General features: G+C 38.1%; 1 protein-coding gene across 3 annotated transcripts in view; it reads left to right on the forward strand.

Annotated features, from left to right (window-relative positions):
• AOX1 (aldehyde oxidase 1) overlaps positions 1-18,671 on the forward strand; it is a 39,711-nt gene extending 21,040 nt beyond the window's left edge. For 2 of the 3 annotated variants that reach the window (XM_033515945.1, XM_033515947.1), the window contains 15 exons: positions 282-406; positions 1,901-2,034; positions 3,243-3,330; positions 4,832-4,918; positions 6,385-6,576; positions 6,866-7,093; positions 8,137-8,232; positions 8,924-9,052; positions 9,529-9,603; positions 11,392-11,444; positions 13,082-13,196; positions 13,821-13,886; positions 14,473-14,661; positions 15,081-15,248; positions 16,204-18,671. In XM_033515945.1, the coding sequence (XP_033371836.1) occupies positions 282-406; positions 1,901-2,034; positions 3,243-3,330; positions 4,832-4,918; positions 6,385-6,576; positions 6,866-7,093; positions 8,137-8,232; positions 8,924-9,052; positions 9,529-9,603; positions 11,392-11,444; positions 13,082-13,196; positions 13,821-13,886; positions 14,473-14,661; positions 15,081-15,248; positions 16,204-16,248 (1,790 nt within the window). In that variant the 3' untranslated portion in view covers positions 16,249-18,671. Of the gene's footprint in view, positions 1-281; positions 407-1,900; positions 2,035-3,242; positions 3,331-4,831; positions 4,919-6,384; positions 6,577-6,865; positions 7,094-8,136; positions 8,233-8,923; positions 9,053-9,528; positions 9,604-11,391; positions 11,445-13,081; positions 13,197-13,820; positions 13,887-14,472; positions 14,662-15,080; positions 15,259-16,203 lie in introns of all 3 variants that reach the window. The other variant, XM_033515946.1, reaches the window with a different exon arrangement.
• The last annotated feature ends 5,587 nt before the right edge of the window (positions 18,672-24,258 follow it).

The raw sequence follows: 24,258 nt of genomic DNA on the forward strand, positions 1-24,258 counted from the left end.
TAACTTATCTATGCTTTATTTATTGTTGTCACCACTTGTGGGCAATAGTGTTCTGATCTTAATTCAGTTCTGGTGATGCTACAGGAACAAGACAAATTTAATCTTACAAGGATTTGAATTTGTGTTTTTATTTTAGATGTTGCTCTTTCACACAAAAAAAATATCAGAGGATTTGACATCAATTGCCATAATTTACATGATGGTGGGCTGTTAGTTCTTCTCTGGTTCATTTCTTCTGTCCATTTCCCTCAGTTACAATTGTGTTTTTCTCATTGGATCAGGGGAGATTTGCATTGGGGGACAGAAACACTTTTACATGGAGACTCAGAGTGTGCTTGTTGTTCCAAAAGGAGAGGATGAAGAAATGGATTTGTATGTGTCAACACAGCATCCAGCAATTATTCAGGTAATGCAGAGCATTCTCAGAGGAAGTGCTTGGACTTGTGACAATAGAGCTTTCAAAGTTTGGCTTACAAATCTGTAAACACAAACAGAAGCCATAGAAACATGAAACTGCCCATCTGGACTGTCCAATAACAGCTGCTTTGTAGTACTGCTGTATTCTGATAAACACTGAGCACTACTGTCAGGATAAGTCTGTCCTTTCCCTTTGAACAAAGTACTTCATACTCCACTATTGTAAGCATGAAAAACTCCCCGTGGAGTGTTGAGGCTCCTCCATCTATCTTATTTTTCCACTGGAATAAGGAGCAATCAGTTCCCTACAGAGTCAGAACCTACTGAGGATCTGATCAAGTCTAAAAGCTGTAGGGGAGATTGCTACTCCATGCAGCAGTCTCGTAATCACAGATTGGTTTGGGTATCAAGGAACCTTTACAGACTATTTAATTCAACACCCCTGCCACAGACAGGGATGTCTTTGCACCAAATTTCTCAAAGTCCCATCCAGCGTGCCCTTGAACACTCCCAGTAATGGGGTGTCCACAAGTTCTCTGAGCAACCTATTCCTGTGCTTCACCACCCTCATTGTAAAAAAATTTCTTCCTCTTGTCCAGTCTAAACCTGGCCTCTTAGTTTAAAACTATAGCCCTTTGTCCTGTCAATACGAGCTTTGCTAAAAAGTCTTGCTCTATTTCTTGTATAGTTTATAGTTTGAAAGGCCACAGTAAAGTCTCCCTCGAGCTGTTTTCTCCTGGCTGAGCAACTCTAAGTGTCTCAGACTTCATAGTAGAGGTGTTCTAGCACTCTAAACATTGTCATGATGGTAAATGAAAAAACAAAAATTCCATAGCTTGTGGCCTGAATAGCCATAGTGCATGAAACTGATGGTATTTCAGCTCAACACTGGCCTTTTTTGTGTTCAAATCCCAGTTCAGCTCCTTTTATAATTGCCATTATTATTATTCTATTGCCATTAGCCAGGTAGTATGAAGAACTTCGTGTTTGAGAAAGTAATATCAAGCAAAACATTCCTGACACTAGCACAGCCTTAGATTGTTAAGACACAGATATTTTTATTACTAAGATAATACCTTTTATTTTAATTTAAAATAAAACTATAGATATATACTATAAAATATATACTATATAATATATATATATTATATAATATATTATATACTATAAAAAAAATACTGATCCATTTTTATTATACCTGAAGCTTTTTACTCTTTAGATAATGTAATTCAAGGTATTATTATTCATATCAGCCAATGGCCTTTTCACAGTCTGCAGGGTAAAGATTTGAAATGTGAGCGCTGTTGAGAGTTTGTTGTTATTATTTCTTTGCTTTTTGACCTAGGGTAAGGGAAAAGTTATAGTCATCTGGCAGAAGAATAGAAACATCTATGGAACCCTTTCCTAAAAAAGGTTTCTATTTCAGAACCTAGGTTTTAAGCTTGGTTTGAGTTGGTGTAAAATATTAAAACTTGTTTTACAGGAGATGGTAGCTGCGAGTTTAGGTGTTCCAGCCAACAGGATCATGTGCCATGTTAAACGAGTTGGTGGAGCTTTTGGTGGGAAAATCCTGAGAACTGGCTTGCTGGCATCAATTGCTGCTGTGGCAGCAAACAAGTAAGTGCAGTATGTGCATGTTGGAATATGAAAAAAAAGTGAAGCAAACAAGTTTTCCATTTTGGTTAAAATGTTTTGTCCCTTTCCAAAGCTGCTAGTCAAAAAGTCATACAATCCTGATTTCACATTTTACAAGACTGTTTGGTGCATTTCTTTGGTTTTTTTTTTTGCTGGACTATTTATGTTAAGCAGCCCTAGCCTCAACTAAATTAATGGTGTGTGAGAAGTTGGTATTAGTATAAGCTAGAAATACACAAAAGGACCAGTCCCTAACTACTGAGACTTTGTACATACAAGACATTAACGCTCCAGTTGTGAACTTCACTGACACAGCAGAATGCAGAAGGAAGAGTTCATGAGTGGAGCTGCTGTTAAGAAAAAGCAGCTCTGGTTCAGTCCTCAACATCTTTCAGTCAAAATTAGCTTAAATCTGTGAGGTGTTATGCCTTTTCTAATACTGCTTATATTAGTTTAAGAACGTTAGCACATAAGCTCCATCCCCCATCTTCCAAATTTGGCAGGGCAGTGTTGGCAATTAGCTGTCAGGGCATACTGAACTCCTTTAAAAGTGTAACTGATTTGCTGCAGAATTCACATCAGGCTACATCCTGTATCTAGCCTGATCTTGTCATCTGAGGGGTTGCTCAATAGGTTGATGTTGCTTCTACTGTCACTGGTATAATTATTTACTCTTGATTATTTTTGGCCACATTATGTGTTTTTTAATGCTAATTTTTTTTTTTAATGCTTTAAACTTTTTTATTCTTAGGACCTTATTTTACACCTTATGTCCATTTTTCTAAACTAATTATTTTAAATGGTATATGCATTTCTAGATTAATTTTCATATTTTTATTGTTAATCATATTTTGGTTTCATTCCAAGACACTCCATTTCAGTTTGATTCTGAATAGCTAATAGGTGACAAACACTTAATACTGAGATAGGTTCTTCAGGAGTAGTTTGCACTGAGTTATCTTGTTGGTTTTCAAGAGATGAAATGAAAATTATGACATGATTGTTAATGTGAGAAATATGAACTCTGGACCTAGTGTTAAGCATATGTTCAGACTTATTAAAGTTAAGTCTAATCTAAATGCATGTTTATATGCATGGCTGGATCTAGGTACATGATGAGTAGCCATGGCCATCTTATAAATAACATGCTTTATTTTAATTGCAATTTGACTTTTCTTTTTTGAATTTAGAACCAGCAGAGCAGTCCGTCTTATTCTGAGCCGAGAGGATGATATAGTAATCACTGGTGGCCGACATCCTTTCATTGCTAAATATAAAGTGAGTGCCACAAGAATCCAGTGGAAAAATACCTACCTATATTCTGTGAATAAGTACTTCAGTGTTAATGTTACACAGTATTTCAGTGTAATGTCTTCTATTAATGGAAATTGGTATAACCAATTCAATATTAAAACAAAACTACAGGCCAGGAACCCAAAAGATAAAGTTGCTGTACAGCCCCTTTTTCTGCTTCTTGCTCTTCTCTTCAGGGTTTTATTATTTTTCTAGTTCCTTCATGGTCGTTATCCTTTTATAGCTCTTTCTGTCTTTCTTGGAACAGGAAGCTAACCTATAGCAGACTTCTGCAGAACTTTATTTTAAACTCTCCATGTGGTTAGATTCACACAAAGAAGCAGCTAATTTTTCGTAGTGTCATGTAGAAAACTCGCACTGTGGAGGAAATTAATCTTGTCCCTGCCCATGTATTGTCGTCAGTCATAATTATTCATTGGGATAATTTCTGCCTTCTTTTCCTTCTCTACTTGTCATATAAATTACTTATGCCAGTCACCATAATGGGGTTTAAATCCAAGTTTCTGCTGAATCAATAAGATGAAAGATTTCTCTTAAAAAGTACCTTTAGTTAATAGTACTACAGCTCAAGCTGAATGCCTTCAAAGAGAGACTCTCAACAATAGGATTATACCTGGGCAGTTATACCCTTATAGCCTAAGCTCCCCATCCCTCATGTGACAGTACAAACCAATAGTAATATTAAGGGTCTGGAGTCTTCACATTCTTCATGGGTTTCTTTCGTTGTCTGTAGCTGGGCCATTTATTTTCTTGTATCAAAGTATGCAGCCTCTGTTAGAGATTGTAGCTTCCTTATCTTTCTGCTTGAACTGACTCTGAGGTCTTCTTTTACTTGACTAGGTAACAGTTCAACAAACCTAGGTGAAAGTTCACTGCTTGCAACCTAAGGCTGCTGAAAATTTAGCTGTTAATACTAAGCAAGTTGAATGACATTCGACATAGGTAAAGTAAGAGAGGTTTTATAAGATGCATCCCTATAACTGAAAATGAGCTGTAGCTCATGTTGAGAATTCAGGAACTCTTAGCAGAAACAGGTGAAAAGAGAGATGTGAGATAAAGATAACATTGCTTCATTAATAAACAAAAATGTCATACTCCATCTGCCAGACACTGTTCCTACCAGTAAAGTGGGATTTGATTTCATCTACAGTAAACACTCCTAGGTGACACTCTTGTCAGCCAGCTCAGGCAATAGAGAGGAAGCCACTGCTTATGCCTTTCTCAGTGATCTTATGTTGCTTGTTCTATGCTCTACCTATACAGATCAGATACCAGGAGAGAAAGCCTATATCTTAGAAACACGGTTTCTTTCTCTCTTGCCCTTCTATAGTTTCAGAATGCTGCCCAGAAATTAATAGTGCCGTATGACCCTGAATGTGTGGCTTATGTTAATTTTCCAAATATACAAGTGCTTCAGAAACAAATGAATACTGAATTCTAAATAATGTACTGTTGATCCTTCTAGGTTGGCTTCATGAATGATGGTAGAATCACAGCTGTGGATGCCAAATATTATGTTAATGGAGGATGTACCCCTGATGAATCTGTCCTGGTAAGGATTTTGTACTGACAAACCTTACAACGCAGAGGAATCATTAGCTGGAAAATTATAAAGCCACATTCCCCTGCCCATGAATTATTAATCATATTGACTTTTGATATAGGGGTTGTGGGTTGTTGGAAGAATCTGCTCTGAGCAGGTTAACATTTCCTTACTAAATTCAGTGAAGCATCTTACTACTTTCTTATATTGCCCTACACATTGACTTCATGCATGTTTTCTCAGGCTTATTTTTCTGTTATGAACATCTCCTCTAACAATATGTTCCTTTTAAAACACATAGTACCTGCATTTGTCCCTGCCTAAAACTTTATATCTTCAGGGCTGGGAAGGCCTTTCTTGACCTTCAGAAAATTGATAGTGATAGTTATCCTGTTGCTATTAATATACATTTCTGTACTGGGTCAGCATTTGTTGTGCTATATACCTCAGCTCCTCACTGACAGGTCTGCAAAGTATAAAATGTTTCTTGCTTTGATATCATCACTGGGTATTTGTGTTTGTACAGGCTATTCTAGCTGTAACTGAAGTGTTTGCTGTATACCCCTCATCTGCTTGTTATTGCCCCACCTATGAGTATTTTCTGCATCCTGAAATCTGTCAGTGTAACAGCTCATGGTATTGCTGCCTAGCTTGTCTATGAAAAATAGCCTAGGGTAGAAGAAAATCCATTATTAGAAGTGTGTACATTAATGCAGATCATGTCAGAACTGTCTCAAGATGAAGTCATACAATGATACAGTGAAGCCACTGGACCTAGTGAGAATAACCAAGGTTTAAATTTGTCATTCTGAGAAATCTACTTAACATTGAAGAGAGACAGTGACCTCTTCATCAGGCATCAAAACATTTTTAATTTTTTTTTTATACTGACTCCTAGAGCCTAATTTGGACTCTCTAGGATTTTCCTTTTCATGTGGTTTTGTGTTTGTCATGTAAAACCTCTAAATGAAAGCCTTAAGAACAAGAAGACACTGTAGATTGCACTACATAGGCTTTCTGGTGGAACTAAACCTTAAATGTGGATTTCCATAAGATGTGATAGTTCACAATGCTTTAATCAGTTCCTTTTATAGCTGCTCTTGCTTTCTAAATCCAGTCTGCCTATTTTTAGTTTGTGTAGCTTTTGGTGTTGAAGTAGAAGCAAAATCAATCAAGAAATGATCTATCTGTTACATCCTTAACTACTGATAACATTCAAGTACAAGTAACATCACCTGTATTCTATATAAAAAAAAAACCACCCTGAAAATTAATATATTGCATGAAAAATGTATTAATGAAGTCTGTATGTGTGCATGAGTACCCTTACTTACCAGTGATTGCCAGAAACTCAATTTTAAAGCTAAGTGTCTCAAGTTAAGGTCTTTTATACAAGAGATGAGGAAGATATAAATGTAAATTTGAAAGAAGCACTGTTCTGACATTAAAATATATCTGTTTGTCCCCTACCTCAGGTAGCAGAAGTATCCTTATTAAAAATGGACAATGCATACAAGATTCCCAACTTGAGATGCTGGGCTTATGTCTGCAAAACAAACTTGCCATCAAATACGGCCTTCCGAGGCTTTGGCTTTCCTCAATCAGGACTGGTGGCAGAAACTTGGATAACAGATGTTGCAGATAAAACTGGTTTATCACCAGAAAAGGTGACTAAATGAAGGCATCTTCACTCCTGAAATGAAGTTTGTGGAACTGGAAAGTTAAAAACCTTTAGATTAGTTAAATTGTTTGAACAAGTCTTTTCTAAGTCAAACATCATTTGTGCTGAAATTAATATTTTTTTAAATTGGTGTCTGGTTGTTGAATGAATACCATGGTCTTACAAAATGGTAATGTTAAAAAAAACCACAGTTATCTTCTTGTTGCCTATTAGTCCCCCCAGATGGTCAGTCTGACTAACAGGATTTTGTGATAGCTGTAATTTCATTTTTTCAGATTAGGGAAATAAATATGTATAAGAAGAACGAGCAGACACATTTCAAACAAGAACTTGATCCACAGAATTTAATACGATGTTGGAACGAATGTATTGAGAAATCTGCATACTACAGTAGGAGAACAGCTATCAATGAATTTAACAAACAAAATTACTGGAAGAAAAGAGGGATTGCCATTGTACCAATGAAATTTCCATTTGGAGTAAGCACACCTTACCTTTCTCAGGTGAGTTTCATCAAGAGCAAGTGAGCTCAGCATTTATCCGTAGACAATTACCGTCACTTTATCTTAGGATACGAAAGAAATATGTTACTTTTTCTTGGGAAATTATGATCCTCCTGATGACTGTTCCCTGAAGAGGCTGTAGTAGCCTGTAGCTCTTTTCAAGCTGAGATCAAAACTGTTTGGTTTTCAGGACTCAGGCAGTTTGGGCCCTGCCTACTTAAAGGTTGGTCCCATCTGCTGTGGTGCAGTGTTGGAATAGGTGAGTCGAACAAACTTAGAAAAAGTTTTTGAAGACTGATAGCAAAATGTTCATTCAATAAGTTGTCCACTCCAGAAATAGTTCTGAATCTCCTCTTTCTGCCCATGGAAGTACTATAGGATGCTGTTCTTACAGACTTTAATCCTCTGATGCCATCAAAGGCTAAGATAAAGGATGCAAAAAAGGACAGTAGTATTTTTGGTCCTTGAACTTTTTTAATGTAGGCATCCAGTGCTTCTGAAACAGACAACATTCTATCAGTTGAAAATTAATTAATTGACTGACTTATGTCATATCAAACTGGCTGTCTCTGTTCAATATTAAAGTCACAGGGTCTTTGTAGTCTACAGTGCTACATCTAGCTGAGTCTAGGAAGAAAATGTCATTCAGAAATTCAACCTATACCATTTAAAAACCTACAGGCTCTCACATGTCAATGAGAAAATGGAACTTGTAGCAAATTGAACTTAGAGCCCCTCCCCTTAGTGAGGGGTTTCTTCCAGCTTCTTTTGGAACCACTGAAATACTCTTGCCAGGTGTAGGTTTGTCTCAGGATCTACTAACAGGAAAAGCAGACCACCAAGGATTTGTATCTTTTTCTTTTGAAGTTCATTATAGAGAAAAAGCAGAGAGTAGACTTTCAAATTTTTCCTTCTATTCAAAAGCACTAAACAGACAACTGAAATACACTCAAACACTTAGTCTTTTTTATTTTTATTCAATTCATCACCACATAGAACAGATTGCTCACTAGTCTGATCTTGATTTTGTTTTTCTTTTTTAGGCTGCTGCACTGGTTCATATTTATACTGATGGGTCTGTCCTTCTGACACATGGTGGAATTGAAATGGGGCAGGGTATTCATACAAAAATGATCCAGGTAACAAAACATCTAAATAAATACTGCCATGTGCCTTATCTGTCATGCATATAAACAGTGCAAAGGTTTTCTTTTTGGTTAGTGTGCCAGCAGGACAGTTTCTTTATCAGCATAGCCACTACTTCTTTACATTGACAGAGATAGAAAGCAAAGGTACCTTCATTAATTCATAGAGGCAGAAGGAAGGGAAAAATAGACTGGTTTTGTTCTTCCAATAGCATGGGAAGAGGCTTATTAGAACTAAGAGTTTTGGGGGCTGATCCTGTAAAGCCCATAGTGAAAAAGGCAGAGATTATTCAGATTGGTATAGTAATGATGATAACATTATGATCTTATTTGGTTAATGGAAAATTCTGAGACAGATCTGTAAAGATATTTATCAAGTTAATGAAAGTTTGGGATCTGGGCTTGCATAATTTGCTGTAAGTCTTACAAGGTATAAGCAGAAAAATCAGGAATGAATGTTGAACTTCAGAGCCTCAATCCAGAGTTTGAGTACAGCTAGAACATTGTCCTTTTCTGTTTCTTAGTACTACCAAATTGGACAGAATGATTTCAGCTGGAGATTGGAAGAGAACTTGCTAAATTTTTTATTTTTCCTGCTATCACTGACTTCTAGCGAATACTGGGGAATTGTTGGAGTGCTCAGATTTTTTGTAAAACTAAGAATATGTTGTTCTTCCTGGAATAGGTTGCTAGTCGGGAATTGAACATCCCCATGTCATGTATTCACTTCTGTGAAACTAGCACAACAACCGTTCCCAATGCATGTGCCTCAGTAGGATCTGCAGGGACAGATGTCAATGGCATGGCTGTGAAGGTAAAGAATTTAGTTGCAAAAAATACCCTATCCCTTAAGGTGTGTGCTTACCAAACTTTAGGCCCTAGTGATCCCATAAAAATCAAGTTTGGGATTACCAATAATACTGCTGGAGATGGCCAAGAAGAAACATGACTTGACAGTTTCTCAGTAATGGTGCTTATGAGTTTTCAGAATATGATCTGTACTTTCCCAAAAAGGCTTATACTCGACAAAATCTCTGTTTCTAACTAGTCCCATACAAATCTTGCACCCTGTTCGTGTTTGAAATGTACTGATTCATACAGATCCCAGCTCTTGTAATTTAACCATTAGAAATTTTATGTCTGTGTGGTTAATATGACACTTCCTGCAATACCTTTTCAAACTAAGATGACAGTAAATCATATATTAATGACATAGTAACTAGAACATAACTTAAATATTATCAAATGTATAGTGTTAATTTTGTTATATATTGTCCTGATTCTCACCAGGATGCTTGCCAAACTCTTCTGAAACGCCTGCAGCCCATCATCAAGAAGAACCCAACAGGGACCTGGAATGATTGGGTAAGACCTGTAAATCCTACTGAATATGTTTGAGTGCTGGCAAAAACTGTGATATGTATACTCTAGTCTATAAATCTGCTCAGCCTAATAATCCTAAAATTAAAAATTGTATAAACAGGCTATTTCACAAAAAAAGTGGAAGTCAAGAGAAGGTTCTTGGGCAGGCACAAATGTGGATGTTAACAATTAGACTTATTGCTAGTACAGTATTTAAATATTGGCAGTGCAATATCTATCATCCGTTACAATGGATTACAGTAAAATCAGATTATGGTCCCTCCTGTTGAGTCAAGAGAATCAGTGAGATCCCCTGGCTTTCTAAACTTTCCAGGGGAGTCTAGGTGCAGCCAGGCCTGCTTAGTCTCAGATTTGGTCCACAGCCTGTGCCTAAAGGGTTACAATATGTTGTGGTGTAACCTCAGCCAGCCACCAAGCATCAAACAACTGCTCACTCATTCCCCGACTAGTGGAATCAGGGAGAGTCAGAAGAGTGAAAGCTAGAAAACTTGTGAGTTGAATTAAAGACAGTTTAATGGGTAAAGCAAAAGCCATACACACAACCAAAGCAAAGCAAATAATTCTTTTCCATGGGCAGGCAGGTGCTCAGCCATCTCCAGTGAGCAGGGTTCTATCACACATAATGGTTTCTTGGGAAGACAAACTTCTTCAAATGTCAGCACTCAAATGTCAGCACTCAAATGTCACCCTGTTCCTCCTCCTTCCCCCCACTTTATATACTGAGCATGATTCCATATGGTCTGGAATATCCCCTCAGTCGGTTATCCCAGCTTCCCATGCACCTCCAGCCTCCTCACCAGTGGGGCAATTCAGAAAGCAGAAAAGGCCTTGGCTTTTCTGTGTAAGCCCTACTTAGGAATAACAATAAAACACAGATCTGAAACACCTGATCTCCTCTAATTGGTATACAATTACTTTGGATCATTCAGACACACCAAAAGTATTATCAGAAATGGCTGACCAAAGAAGGAATGCTAATATATGCAGTGAAGTAACTACATCTTAGAAAGTCACTAAAACCAACCAAAAACCTCAAAAGAAATTCTTGAGTTGTAAACTGAGTAAATCTAACAAGAGAATCAATCAAAGGGAATAGATTTTGGACCTCATACTGTCACTTTTCTGACTGGCAGAACTTTACTAAGAACATTCCTCTTGAAAACTGTCGTTTTTGTGCAAATAGGTCATGCAGATCTTTTATGCCAGAGTAGTGGTTCGACCTTGGATGGACTCCAGGTGCCCAACAAACTGCTCTATCACTCCCTTTCTCAGAGAGATAGGAGAAGAAAATAAGATGGAAAAACCCCAACAAGTCAGTGGGTTAAGATAAAGGCAGTTTGTCAAAGAAAAAGCAAAAGGTTGCACATGCACACAGTCACATGACCCAATAAAAACAGTGACTTATCAATCAGATCTGGTTAGCAGACAGAAAGGGACCCATCTCTATTGAACTTGATCAGAAAAACTGAGCAGGGCCCTTTCTGACTATGGCATTACCAGTAATAAACATTTTGCAAGAGCACCGCTGTTGACAGGTCTATTCCTTCTTGTATTGCCAAAAGAATTCAGATTTTCATGCAAGAGAGGTTTAGTTCTGTGTGCAGCTAAACATGCTTAACTCAGCTTGTCTTCCTTTCTTTACAATTTTTACAGTTTGGGTTTTAAGTAAATATGTGTAAGTATATATATGTAAATAAAGTACATATGTCTATGCTGTGTTCTTCCCTGACTCCTTCCTTGGTTTACCACAAGCACTGCTATATTTTACAGATTAAAGAAGCTTTTAAACAGAGTGTGAGCCTTTCAGCTACTGGCTATTTTAGGTAATATATTTTTGTTCCTTAAAAATGCATAAATTAAACAAGGACTGATTTCTGAAGATAATGCTGTAAAGAGAAGATCCTGTCTAACAGGTCTTTCTAATAGCTCATTTTATGTTTTATATAATTAGTTGATATATGGAGGGTTGGAAGCATAAAGTTTAGGTGTTAATTTATATCTACTCCTCTGTGGACTCTCTAGAAAGTATTAGAAGAATATTTTGTGCCATATCTGCTCCATGATTTGACATTTAGCAAATCAGAAAGCATCAAAAATGTGACTGCTTCCTGTAACAGTCATGTGCAAAGTGGGATATAGTAAATAAGCTATAAATGTCATCATTCCCACTGCTCTCAGAGCAGTCTCTTGGTCCTTTTTCTTTGAGTTCTTTCACAGTGTTTATAAAGAGCCAGAAATGGAAAATTCCTGTGCTATAACTCAGGTGGGATTCAAAGCAAAGCTTTACTCTTAGCCTGCTGAGCCTTATCTCTTCTCTTCTGCTGGTGGTGGTTCTTCCTTATCAATACCAACTTGTCAGGTCTCTGGGCAGTCTGGAGTAAGTTGAAAGGGCACTTGGGAAACCCATACTTTTATAAAACACTGAGAAATGTCCAAATAAAATGTCCCTTCCTGCTGTTAAGCCAGTTCAAGAATGTTTTCTGTTTATGCAGCCCTTCAGCAATGTCAATATCACCAAAGTAATGAACAACAGTCGTACTTTGCTTCAATATTTAATGGTGTCCAAAAACATCTGCAGATTTCTGAGCCTCAGGTCCTGTATTTATCTAGTTCTTACCCAGTTATATTCTCTATTGCCAAGAATCTCAAAGGCAGCTGAGGTAAATGGATTATGAGAGGTTGAGTATATGGATTATGTGTATCCATTTTTCAGTGCATGGTTCTGTATTATAATTGCTTTATGGTAATCTTAAATATGCTCAATGAAGTCATTTCAGTCATACATAGTCAGAAAATACACCTTAGTCACATAGCTCCCATGTTTGGAAGATACATTTCACTGTCCTCTCATGTCCTTGGATTTACCCCATCATTCCTGACTACTACGGTGTCCTCAGTTAATCCCACTCCCTAGAAGTAATTACACCTAATAACCCTAATCCCACTCCCTTAGAAGTAATTACACCTTTATTTCAATATTCGTCTTTTAACCCTCTCAAGTCTGTAGGCTGTTTCTGTAATTTTGACTTTTTCATTTATCTCTTGTAAGTTATTCTTTTATAGGTTCTGACAAGTTTTCCTCCCTTCTTCTGAATTCCTTTATGTCCTATTACCCCAGTGACCATTATGTTTATTATATATTATTTAAATGTTTATTCTGTATTTGGTTACTGTGCTTTTCTTCGTATATTTCTAGGATTATGCTGGTTATAGACTCTCCTGAATGGAAATAGCTTGCTTGTCTGCTACATTTTATGCAAATACCAGAGGCATCAAACCTAAACTAGTAATGCTCTGTAGGCTTTCATGAAATTTTGAAGTTCTGAGCTGTTACTTAAGATTTCCCTTAAGATTTTGTACTTAAGATTGCACAAGCTGTTTCAAAAGTATGTGCTTATCTGCTTTGTTATAATGAAAACTGTGGTTAATTTTCTTCTTGTGGACTTTGTTCTTCCATCAGAGGTTACAATGAATACATGGACTGGGAGAAAGGGGAAGGACATCCATTCACATATTTTATTTTTGGAGCTGCTTGTTCAGAGGTTGAAATTAACTGTCTAACAGGAGATCACAAGGTAATAACTGAATGTCAGAAGTTTTGAAAGTAATGTGAATAAGGCTGCTCCAACAATTATTCAGATTTAGGGTTAATAAGTCACCTGTCTTTACATGATAGTAAATACATCAACTATGTTTATTTGAATTACAGGTGGAGCAGAATGAAAACTGCAGTATTAACCAGTTTCTGACACACATGTCAATGTCATATGTGTTCACTTTTTGGGTTATGGCTGACATCTAACATGTTCTTTGCTTGTTCTGTCCCAGCTGGCCAGCAAACACCTTATAGCAATATTCGATTTACAGATGGCTTTTGACCATCTGGATAGCTAAAGGCTATAGACTGATGATCATATGCCCTCTGTCTGTACATTTGTATGGGGATTTCCTTGAGCAATGGGAAAAATCTGGCAGAGCTCTTTTCTAAAGGCTTCTGTCTGGCTAAACTTCTGTAAAAGTTGAGACCAAGCCCATTTTGCTTGAGATGAGATATTGGAAATTATTCTGAAATTATGTACATGGAGGGGCCTCTATCTCAGTATTTCTTATTTCACTGAATACCACATCATCTGACCCACATCATCTTCTAATGCTCAGTCAATCTCTCTGGGTAATATAAATCTGAATTTTATTAACAGAACCTCAGAACAGACATTATTATGGACATTGGATGCAGCATAAATCCAGCTGTGGATATAGGACAGGTATGTGCCAAGAATTTTCTGATGGCTTATCTCTATTGCACTGTTGTCCTTATCTGAAGTGAAGACCACCTCATTAATTCAGAAAACATTAATTTCTTACTAGATTATAGATTGTATTAGAATGTCTTTTGCCTGTAGACTTGCTCCAATAGAATTAGTGTCAGAACTCTGTAGATGTCAAAGAAGCTTGAATTTTACCCATGGTTTCAACCTGTAGTACTTCCAGTATGTGTGTATGTCTTCTATCTACTGGGCTTAAATCCTGCTTGTGATCTACAGTCTCCAAGTTGTTTGACCTGCCTTCCCCACTTGATAGCAGGGAAACATCTTTATTCATTGCAGGCTGGTCCACAGATCTCATCAATTCATAATAAAAGCATTTGTCTTCTCAGGTATGAGAGAGGAGTGTGACAGTTTTGCCATTACATTTGCCCCAAAATGTTCAAGAGTCTCATTATGCAAACAGAAGTATATTAGGCCTCACATATATTAGAGTAACAGCTAATGATACAAATGAGTTCTTGGTGAAGTTTTCTTGGTTAACCAAACATGGATACATAAATGCTATTTATTTTCTTATTTAAAGATTGAAGGTGCTTTTGTTCAAGGCATTGGACTGTACACAATGGAGGAGTTAAAGTATTCTTCAGAAGGAGTCCTCTATACGCGAGGTCCAGATCAGTATAAGATTCCTGCTGTTTGTGATATTCCAGAACAGTTCAGTGTTTCCCTGCTGTCATCTTCTCAAAATCCTTATGCCATCTATGCATCCAAGGTAAGCATATCATTATGGGGCCAAATTCTTAGATCCCAAGCCAAACTAAGAAATTACTTTGATATAAAACACATATAAGTTTTCAGTTTCTCTCCTTTAGCATTTCAAACAAGTGTCCAGTAAATTGTTTTATTTATGACATCAGGGAAGCTAGTAAGACATAAAGCCAGATTTTGTTGTGTCACTTTAATGGCTGGCAAGTAGTGATTTTAGAGTTTTGTTAACAGACCATACACAGAAGCTGCAAGATGAATTTAAAAGGCATACTTCTAAATGTGGTGATAAGCTGAAAATTTAGAATAAAAATATTAATTGATGGAGAAATCATAGTGTCATTCAGAGTGTGCCACTTACTTGTGTATACTATGTAATACAAAATAGGACTGTATGAGAGACTGGCTTTTTTAAATGTTTTTCAGGGGATAGGTGAGGCAGGATTTTTCTTGGGATGCTCTGTGTTCTTTGCTTTGAGAGATGCAGTAACCAGTGTGAGGAATGAAAGAGGACTGAAAAAGACCTTTGCACTGAACAGCCCCCTGACTGCTGAGCAAATACGAGCAAACTGTGCTGATGCCTTTACTGAGATGGTAAGAGAAGGTGAGGAAGGCTCTGTTTAACAATGGCTGGGAAGGAGTGTTCACTATTTCTGGCATCCCTAAATAGTGGAGTGCCTAATAATGTCTCCAACCAGTCATGTTTTATATACAGCTCCTTGTAATTGAAATGTCTGGTATCAGGTCCCATTTATACAAGTTATTTCAACAAATGCTATTCAAACATTGTGCAGGAATTTCCCTGGGTTTTGTATATTTTTTTTATTTTACATTTGCATAATTGGTACAGCCCTATCTTTCCCTGAACCCTCCTCCTTTCTTCTGGATGTCAAATCCCATAGAGATTAGATCTCTCATCTTATTAACATGCAATGGATCAGCCTCTAAGTGTCTTTAGTCTCCTTCCAGGGGCTTTGCCCCATTGACTGCATGCTGGCACTGTCACTTCATTCTAGTACTCCTTGCTATGCCCAGTACGCTTTGGGAGAAAAATAATTAACTCACAGCTAACACAAAGAGACAGAAGGAAAACAAACGAGGCAATACACTTTGTATAATGCTCATCCTTTATGCTCTGTTTTATGCAACTGCTCACTGTAGTCATGTTCCCACTGCTATTACAATTCTTTTTCTGGGTAAGTTTTTACTTAGCGAGGCATGGTCCTTGCCAGCATATAAATCCATGCTATGCCCTAAACCTCTGAGGCTCTGCTATGGAAATTCTTGAGCTGTCATTCACAGATTACTCCCATGATATTTCTGTGATTGTGGTGAGGCACCACTGGCCCCTGAATCAGTAATTTGTGGGTTTACTCTCAGTGCAGGAACTTGCAGGAGGTGAGGGTCCACCAGGGCAGGGACCATGCTTCTCCATCCCTCTTCAGTCCTAATCCCAGTTATCACTGACTTGGAGGCACCTGATAAGGGCAATGCTGGGAGGTTGCCAGTCAAATAAAGTCACTGTTGTCATTTCTTGCTTATCTCTTAGATTGCAAACAATGAAGTGCTTCCTCCTCGGGCCACATCCGTGTGAATGACAAACTGTAGTGCACATGACTGGAATGGAAAACTGATTTACTGCACCAATCAACACACAAACAACTGTATTTTCTCTTTTTCTGAATAGAATCAGCTTCTAAACATATGAATTTTATATCTTGCGTCTTTATCTTCATTCTTCCTCCAGTGTACTCATTACAGTATTTTGCTTAAATGACTGCATTTAATTGTTAGAAATAAATCTTCTGCATTTGAACCATATCTTTTTAACATGGTAGATCTGCTGATCAGCACAATTCGAATGCTGCAGGAGAGGAAAGTTAGAATGAAGTGTAAAGGTATGCTAGATAACTTACTGCCTCATATTACACTAAACAACTTAATATGATAAATGATTTTGTAATGGCTTCAGCTTATTTTCTAATTCAGATTTGTGTCTTGCAGTGAAGTGTGAGTGCAGAGATATGTGTCAAAGAATCAGAGCTTTGTTTGTTGGATTCGGAACCTTTTTGACTAGAAGTGGTGCTTTCACTTGTAGTAAAGCTGGTTTAGAATCTTTTGGCACAGGTATCTTTGTGTTAAAAATATGTAAGAAACAAGAGTTATGATTCTCTTTTGCTATGCCAGGTAAGTTGCCATGGCTGGCCTAGATACGTAAAATCTTATCCCAAAAGTTGACACAGTTGTAATTTCCACCAGAAGTTTTCTTTATCTCATGGAGCAAGCCAAAAGCATCTGAACACAATGGGAAAATTGACATGGAGTTCAGTGTGCTTTGAATGGGGGAATGGATGACATGTCAGCCTGCAGGCTCTTATTATTTCACCACCTCTCAATGTTCCACAGTTTCTCTTCTCTTTCCTTCATTTGTTGAGCTGACAGTGTATCTGCAACAGAAATCAGGTCAGTTGCTTAAATAGCTTTAGCATTGGCTATTAAGATATGAAGTCTTTATGGTTTCAGTTTGTTTCTCTGTAACCATGATGAGTCAGTGAAATGCAGTTGCTCAAACATGGCTGTCCAGACCATTTTAGATGTCATAAGACCGTAGACATGGCACAGGAGAGCACAGGACTGGAAGATATAGAGCAGCTTGAGACCAGGCAGGTGATAGTAATTGTAATCATTGGAAGTGACAACTTATACTTCTCAGCTACTTCACAGTATCTTTAGCTTCCTGTTACGTATAAAAAAGTGTGTTTTTTACCAGGCAGTGTAATGATCAGATCTGAATGAAGGTTGTAGACTGGTGATGGAGGAAATTTTTCTCCCTCCACCAGGTCTGGGTAGAAGAGTAGAATATAGAATAACTCTGCTTGTCAGCTTTCATTTCAGATTCTATCTGGAGCTGTTATAATGAGAATTTTACCCTTCTAACTTTTCATTCTTAAGCCTCTACTAATTGTAACATGAAGCTGCTGAAACATTTGACACTGTGGGCAGTCTTTTATATTTTTATAGATTTCCCGGGAGTTCAGGGTGCAGATGCACTCCTTGCCCTCAAGGTGTTGTGCAGATCAGGCTGTCCTGAACAGGACAAACAGGGACATAGCTTTCTGAGATGCAAGAGCTCAGCAGAATTTAGTTAAACTGTCCAGTGAGCCTCAGGACAAATAAATGAAATGACCTACTGTGTCACCTCTGTGATTGTTCAAGTCTGAAAGATCTATTTGTAAAGCTACAGTATGAAAAGGAGAGGTGATTGGCATGTGAAAGTTTGTTCATGGGAAGACTTCAATTAAAAATTTCCGAATTTCATCGTGAATTTTCACCTTTTGTTTAGTTGCAAAATTTTAAAACTTCTAAAATCAAAGTTTTGCTGATTCTTAGCAGTTTGCCACTAAAACTTTCAGCATCATCCAATAATTTGTTTTTTGTCCTGTAAGAGATTAAAAATATGTTTTATACCATACTCTTTACTCAGTAAAAGCCCAACCAAAATGTAAATGTTGGAAGATTTTCATGGTCCCTGATAATAGTCTGTTTCAAATTAATGTGAATTATCAGCAGTTCAACAACAAAGAGCACCAAAGATGTATTTTAATTAAGTAGGTCTGAAATGCTTTCAATTACAGGCTGACTTTGAAATAATAAGAGTTTGATGATGAGAATTTAAATAGCAAAAAAATGGATTAAACGATTTTTCAGTCTAGTCAACACTAGCCAGAATAGTAATTTACCTGTCTCTTTAGCAAGATAGGAAAGAAGGAATTAGAATGATTCCCAACTGTATTCCTGACTTCAGATGCATTTTCTCTGAAGTAAACAGTATGAAAGACGATTGTTTGAAGCAGTGGTGATGCTGAAGTCTGCAAAGGTGTGGCTTGCTTCACTTTTTTGGGCTCATCCACCTCAATTCTGTCAGTCTTCTCCATATAGATTCTGACCTCTGATGTTTTTCTGCTCTGCTTTTTACTATTTCCAACTGTTCCAAATCAAATGTCATGACGCCCTTTAGTAGCTTCAGTTCTTATTCTCATTACTGCATGAACATGTGTTCCAGGAAACACGTTTCAGGAATAACCAGCAGGCCAATATCGTCACACTCAAGGATGGCATAAAGTTGAGGGTAAAGCATAGAATTTGCAGAATTAACTGTTATGATGTTTAATGAAAATGGTACAAAAGTCGGTGGAAATGGGTAGAAAAAAAGTTACTGATGGAAAGAGGTTAAAAAAGGAAGAGGAATAAGAAAGTTGTATTTTCCCTCATAGAGTGATTCAGAAGAATACATAATCCTGCTATAACAAAAGAGATGTAACCTCCTAAAAGAAGAAAAAAGCATGAGATGTTAAATTGCTAGTGCTTGAATAATTTTCTCCTAATAAACACAGGTCTATAAATAAAGGAGGTGCAAGCCTGAGATTCAAAGAAACAGAAAATAAAGGAAAGTATTTTTCTTCTGTGACAAAACTCTTTCTCTGCCTTGTATACACATAGATAGTCAAATATAAATTCCCTTGCAGGTCATTTGAAACCCAGTTTATTTTTCCTATAATTATATACATAATGGGTAAATTTCACATGGGAGGCAGGAACATTTTTGCATGGAAACAAATAGAGTGTTTGTTATTCCAAGAGTGCAAGATAAAGAAATGGCTGTGTATGTGTCAACTCAGAATGCACCAGATGTACAGGTAAAACACAGTATTAATGGTGGGTTCAATGCACACATGGACCATTCATTAAGAGTTGGACTTGACAATCCTTATGGATTTCTTCTAACAGTGTTCTGTGATTCTGTCATACTTGTTTCTTACCTTTCTAAATAATCTTGAAGCTGAACTACATGACCAGGAGTTGCTTTCATATTTCTCTGCTTCTCTTGAAACCCCCTAAGGGTGTTCCCAATTCAGATTAATTTATCTGAATTCTTTTATGAAAATAAGTGGCCTGACTGCTGCTGAAGCAGAGTGGAACAGCAGGTCTTGTGCTGTTGGTATTATACAGGGCAGTACAGACACAAATAAGCAGTGTTACTATGGGATGAACAAAGGGTATCTTGGATAGATAATATGACTGTAATCTTCTTGTTGAGAAAAGACTAATTCTGTCTTAGATATATTGGTTAAATTCTCCTAAAATCAGTGACAATCTGTACAATCCTGGAAAATCACTTTTATTGCAGTAATGAGTGTCTTCTCCTTGAGAAAATGTATTTCAGACAAATTGCATTGCTTGTATGAGTAGTGACTGATGATGATGGAGTCAGAATAATGTGTAAATAATGATAAATTAATATGGAAACAATAATAACATATGAATGGTGTGAAGTTTTGGGGCAAAAATCTAACAGGTCCCAGTTAACATTAAAGTTGGATTGTAAGCCAGTAGCAAACAATGGTTTCAAAGAATATATGTTAATTTCTACATGTTTAGTATTAACATTTGCAGTTCATTGTTGCCTTGCACTTTCTAAGCTTTTCTTTTTGTCAGCCTGACAAGTTAAAGCTCTATTTACACCTTTGGAAGCACTGTCAGGGGAGGTATTTTCAAAATGCAATGTCAGTGTTTTAGTGACAGTGACTGTGTGCTGTAAACAATCCCTCAGTTCCATTTGGCTTGCTGTTTCAGTCCATGCTTTATCTCCAGCTGCAGATGCAATGTGCAGTTCTATATAGGGATTATCATAACTGGCATCAGATAATCAAACTAGTTTACAGAGCTGGTTTTACATTTCCACTGTTATTTTAAAGACTAGATTGTGCTTTCATTGGCATTTTTAGTTGTTTTAAATTTTTTTGTTTGTTTGTTCGTTCCTATAGCAACTCTATTTTTCTGCCCTGAAGTCTTCAACCTGATAGCTTTTAATATATAGTTAGTCATGAAAAATAGGCATTTTTTTAACATGTATTTTGATAGGTAAGATTCTGGATGCTCACTTTTTCAGGAATTGGTGGCTTCAGTTTAAAACCTCCAGTCCAAAAAAATTATGTGTGCCATGTGAAACATGTTGGTGGAGCATTTGGGGGGAAGGTAGTAAACCATCACTCTTTGTTGTAGTTGCAGCTGTGGCAGCCAACAAGTAAGTTGATTTAACTAAATCAAAAGAGTGATATAACTAAAATTAATTAAAGATGACAAGACTAAATTAAAAAGGAACTTCAGTCCTGAACCCTCCCTGGGGGGTTATCCCAATGACATAATCTTTTTTATCTCTTTGGCAGTAAATCTTGGATAGAAGCTTGAAAATTCTCCAGTCTTTTGGCAATGGTACTCACTTACTGTCTGAAAGCCAGAACAAAGGCATGGAGGCACTTTCCCCCTGGTCTGATCTGTATAAATCCCAACAATTCAGGCCCCTCTGACTGTTATCCAGTCACCAGTAGATGATGTACTATCTCCAGGAACACGTAAGAACTGTAGGCTTGCTTTGAGAACATCATGGCCCCCACTGTCAGTTCCTGTAATCTGAGCCTTTTGGGCTGAGAACTCACCTGTGCTGTGGAGATATGAGCTTAATTACCTGTTCAGTTACAAGGATGCCACTGTTCACTAGATGTAAGTTGGTTGATTTCCCAACCTTTTATAACTTGAGAAAATTGAGATATGTGTGTGCAATGACATTTGCATGGCTGATAAGGAACATGCATTTATGAATTACAATAAGGTTTTTTTCCCCGTAGGAAAATGATTTTTTTATATTTTATTTCAGTTTCCTAAAGACAAACTTGGAACTTGTAAGCCATGGGCCATTGATATAGATTAGTACTGCTTTCCTAAGGACTCCTTCGGCCACTTACTGCAAGCATTCCTGCAAGAAAGAACTGTCATACTTACACACACACACAGATATATATATATATCTCACACACTTATATCTTGGTAGAACAAGATATAAGTTCTCTTGTCCTGCCAAGTAAAAGACTTGTCATTAATGTGTTTTGTGCTACACTGGAACAGTTCTGGAGTTACCTCAAGAACTTAAATGAATTTGCATGGAATTTTGAAAATACCTGCAACAAAGAGCAGATCACACATAATACCATTTTGTCATTTGTACATCCAGTACATCCTCTACAGTTTCAGAGTCACAACTGTCTATTTTTTTTCTGTTCTTCCAGAGAAAAAAAATCCCAAAGATCAGAAGGAGACGCTGTACAAATTAATGATGGGCAATGTATCAATATTTCAGTAAAACAGAGATTCTAAAAGTACATACTACCAAGTATTTCTAGGCACCGATACATTACCACCCCAGTAACACACCAGAGCTGAACTCTGCTTCCTGGCAGCCCACCTCAGGCCTGCTCCACATCATCAGATCTCTATGAACCACTGTCAACTCTGGCCTCTCCCAGAGGTGGAATATAACCACTGCTATTCACTGCCTTGACATCTCTCACTCCTCTGTCTTACCCACAGTTTTGCCCCTTCTTTCCAGTAAAATGGTGAAGCAGGACAAAGCTGGTGCTTTCATCCCCGGCTGAGAAGAGGGCACAAGGTGAGGGAGCGGTACTGGAGGTAGGAAGGGTTAAGCAGCAGGACAGGATCCCAGTACAGCTGTTTTCCTAACAGAGGTGAGGTTGCCCATAGCACTCATCAGCAGGTGACCAAGAGGGAAAGGTGGAGGGGAGGGCCGAGAGGGGAACCATGACAACACAAGTTCATTACAGGTGAGGCAGCTCACCGTTTAACTCAGCCATGACAAACAACTGGCACTGACAGACATTGTTTTGAAAAGGAAGTTTTAAAGTGATCCAGTGGCAGCTGAATGAATCTTGCTGGAACATTTCCCCATGAGGAAAGGAGAAAAATAAGTGTAAAGGTATTTGTGAGGGAGAAAAGGAAATGGCTGAGCTGAGCCAGTACAAGTATGCATACAAATCAATATTCATCTTTGATAGTTCAAAGCCATAAAATTAACAGTAAGAACATGTTTAACAACATCATTCTCTACCCAAAACACTAGCATAAGAAACAACTCTGGAGATGCTCAACGGGTATTGCATTAGTTCAGATCCTGTGCTCATTTACTCAAACACAAATTTATTTTCATTTATTTCAGTGATGACAGTGCAGGTTTAAATTAGCATGGTATAGAAGAGAGTGTGACCTGCACAGACCCTCAAATAAATCACATTTAATCTAAATTTGTAGAGATACCAAAAAATCTTATTCCTTTACATTGGTAAAATTTTCCTGTTCTTTTCTCTTGGTAAAGTGTAAGAAACTACAGCTATTGGGAAAAGCTCAAATGGTAATGGGCTGTGCAGTTTTGTAAGATCAAAGACTTTATGGAACTGACAACAAGAACTATTACATCTTTGTGTTTCCTTTCCTTAAAATGTGATTTTACTAATTTCTGATTTTTCTTCTCGGCTTTTTAATGAATTGTGATTTAGACAAATGCTGTCATTTTAGAATGAGCACCAATTGAGTTTAGAATTAATGGACAAATATTTGCTAATATTAAGGTGAAAATACTTCCTCTGAATGTGGTATTTTTAAAGTTAGAGTTTTAGGGATTTCATCAGGCTGTTAACTAGAATCTGCAAAAAAATTTTTTGAATAAAACTTGTACGGCACTGTACTGCTATTTCACGGCACTGAGATCTATCACCAGTATTGTTTCAAGGACAAAATAGTAACAAAAATGGTATGAGATGAAATCTGGCTCCTACTGATAATAAGAATCATCATGTTTTCCCTACTGCAGCCCAGTACTTTGTTTGGTCATTTCAAGAGCTTTAGGCACAGGAACATTGCACTTAAATGTGGTGGAAATTTGCAGCTGTGTACAGTCTAAAAGGAAAGTTGTGTTTTCTAAGTTGGTTTGGCCTTTTGGGGAGCCAAGAACTGAGCTGCAGTTGCAACTCCCATCCAACACGGAGAGTATTCCCCGTGTTCTCTGTGCTGCTGTGCGAGTTTGGCAGCCCGTCTTTATAACACAGTACTTAAAGGGCCTCCACTAACACACTGGATGTGTTTATGCTGTCTGCTGTCAGACCGACTGCCCTACAGCCTGAAGGTAGGATGAGACCTGTTGATTGCTAGTGAAAGAACCCGTGTTTAAACGGCAGTAGAGAAGGCCTGCGCTTCTAGAGCCCAGGGACTTTGCCGTGTGATGGGCACAGCTTGTAACAGATAGTCCTGTCCGCACAGACTATAGTATGCCAAGTGCTTGTACGGTGCTGTTATTAGCACCAGGATCTGAAAGAAGAAATTATCACAGCCGCAACAACCAATCCAGGGTCAAGGAGCACAGCAGGTTTGGTACTGAAGTTCGATGCACCGCAGATCCCGGTGCTGCCCCGGCATGTATCAGCTGCGCTCTATGGGCCGCAGAGCAGGCCAGGGGCGAGGTGTCCCTCCGGTGCCGGGCTGGCTCCGCCGCAGGGCCGGGCACTGCGCCAGGCACCAGGCGCTGGGTCACGGGCGCGGTAAGCGCGGGCAAGGGCTCGGCCGGACAGCCCCGCTGGCAGGCCACAAACACCCAGGAGCCAGCAGGCCGGCAGCACACGCGGCCCCGAGAGAACCTGCCCGACTCTCCGCCCCTTCCCTCCATCCTCTCGGGCAGGGCGGGGCGGAGCGCGGCCCTCCC

The sequence above is a fragment of the Parus major genome, chromosome 7 (assembly GCF_001522545.3).
Source record: "Parus major isolate Abel chromosome 7, Parus_major1.1, whole genome shotgun sequence".
NCBI classification, from domain to species: domain Eukaryota; kingdom Metazoa; phylum Chordata; class Aves; order Passeriformes; family Paridae; genus Parus; species Parus major.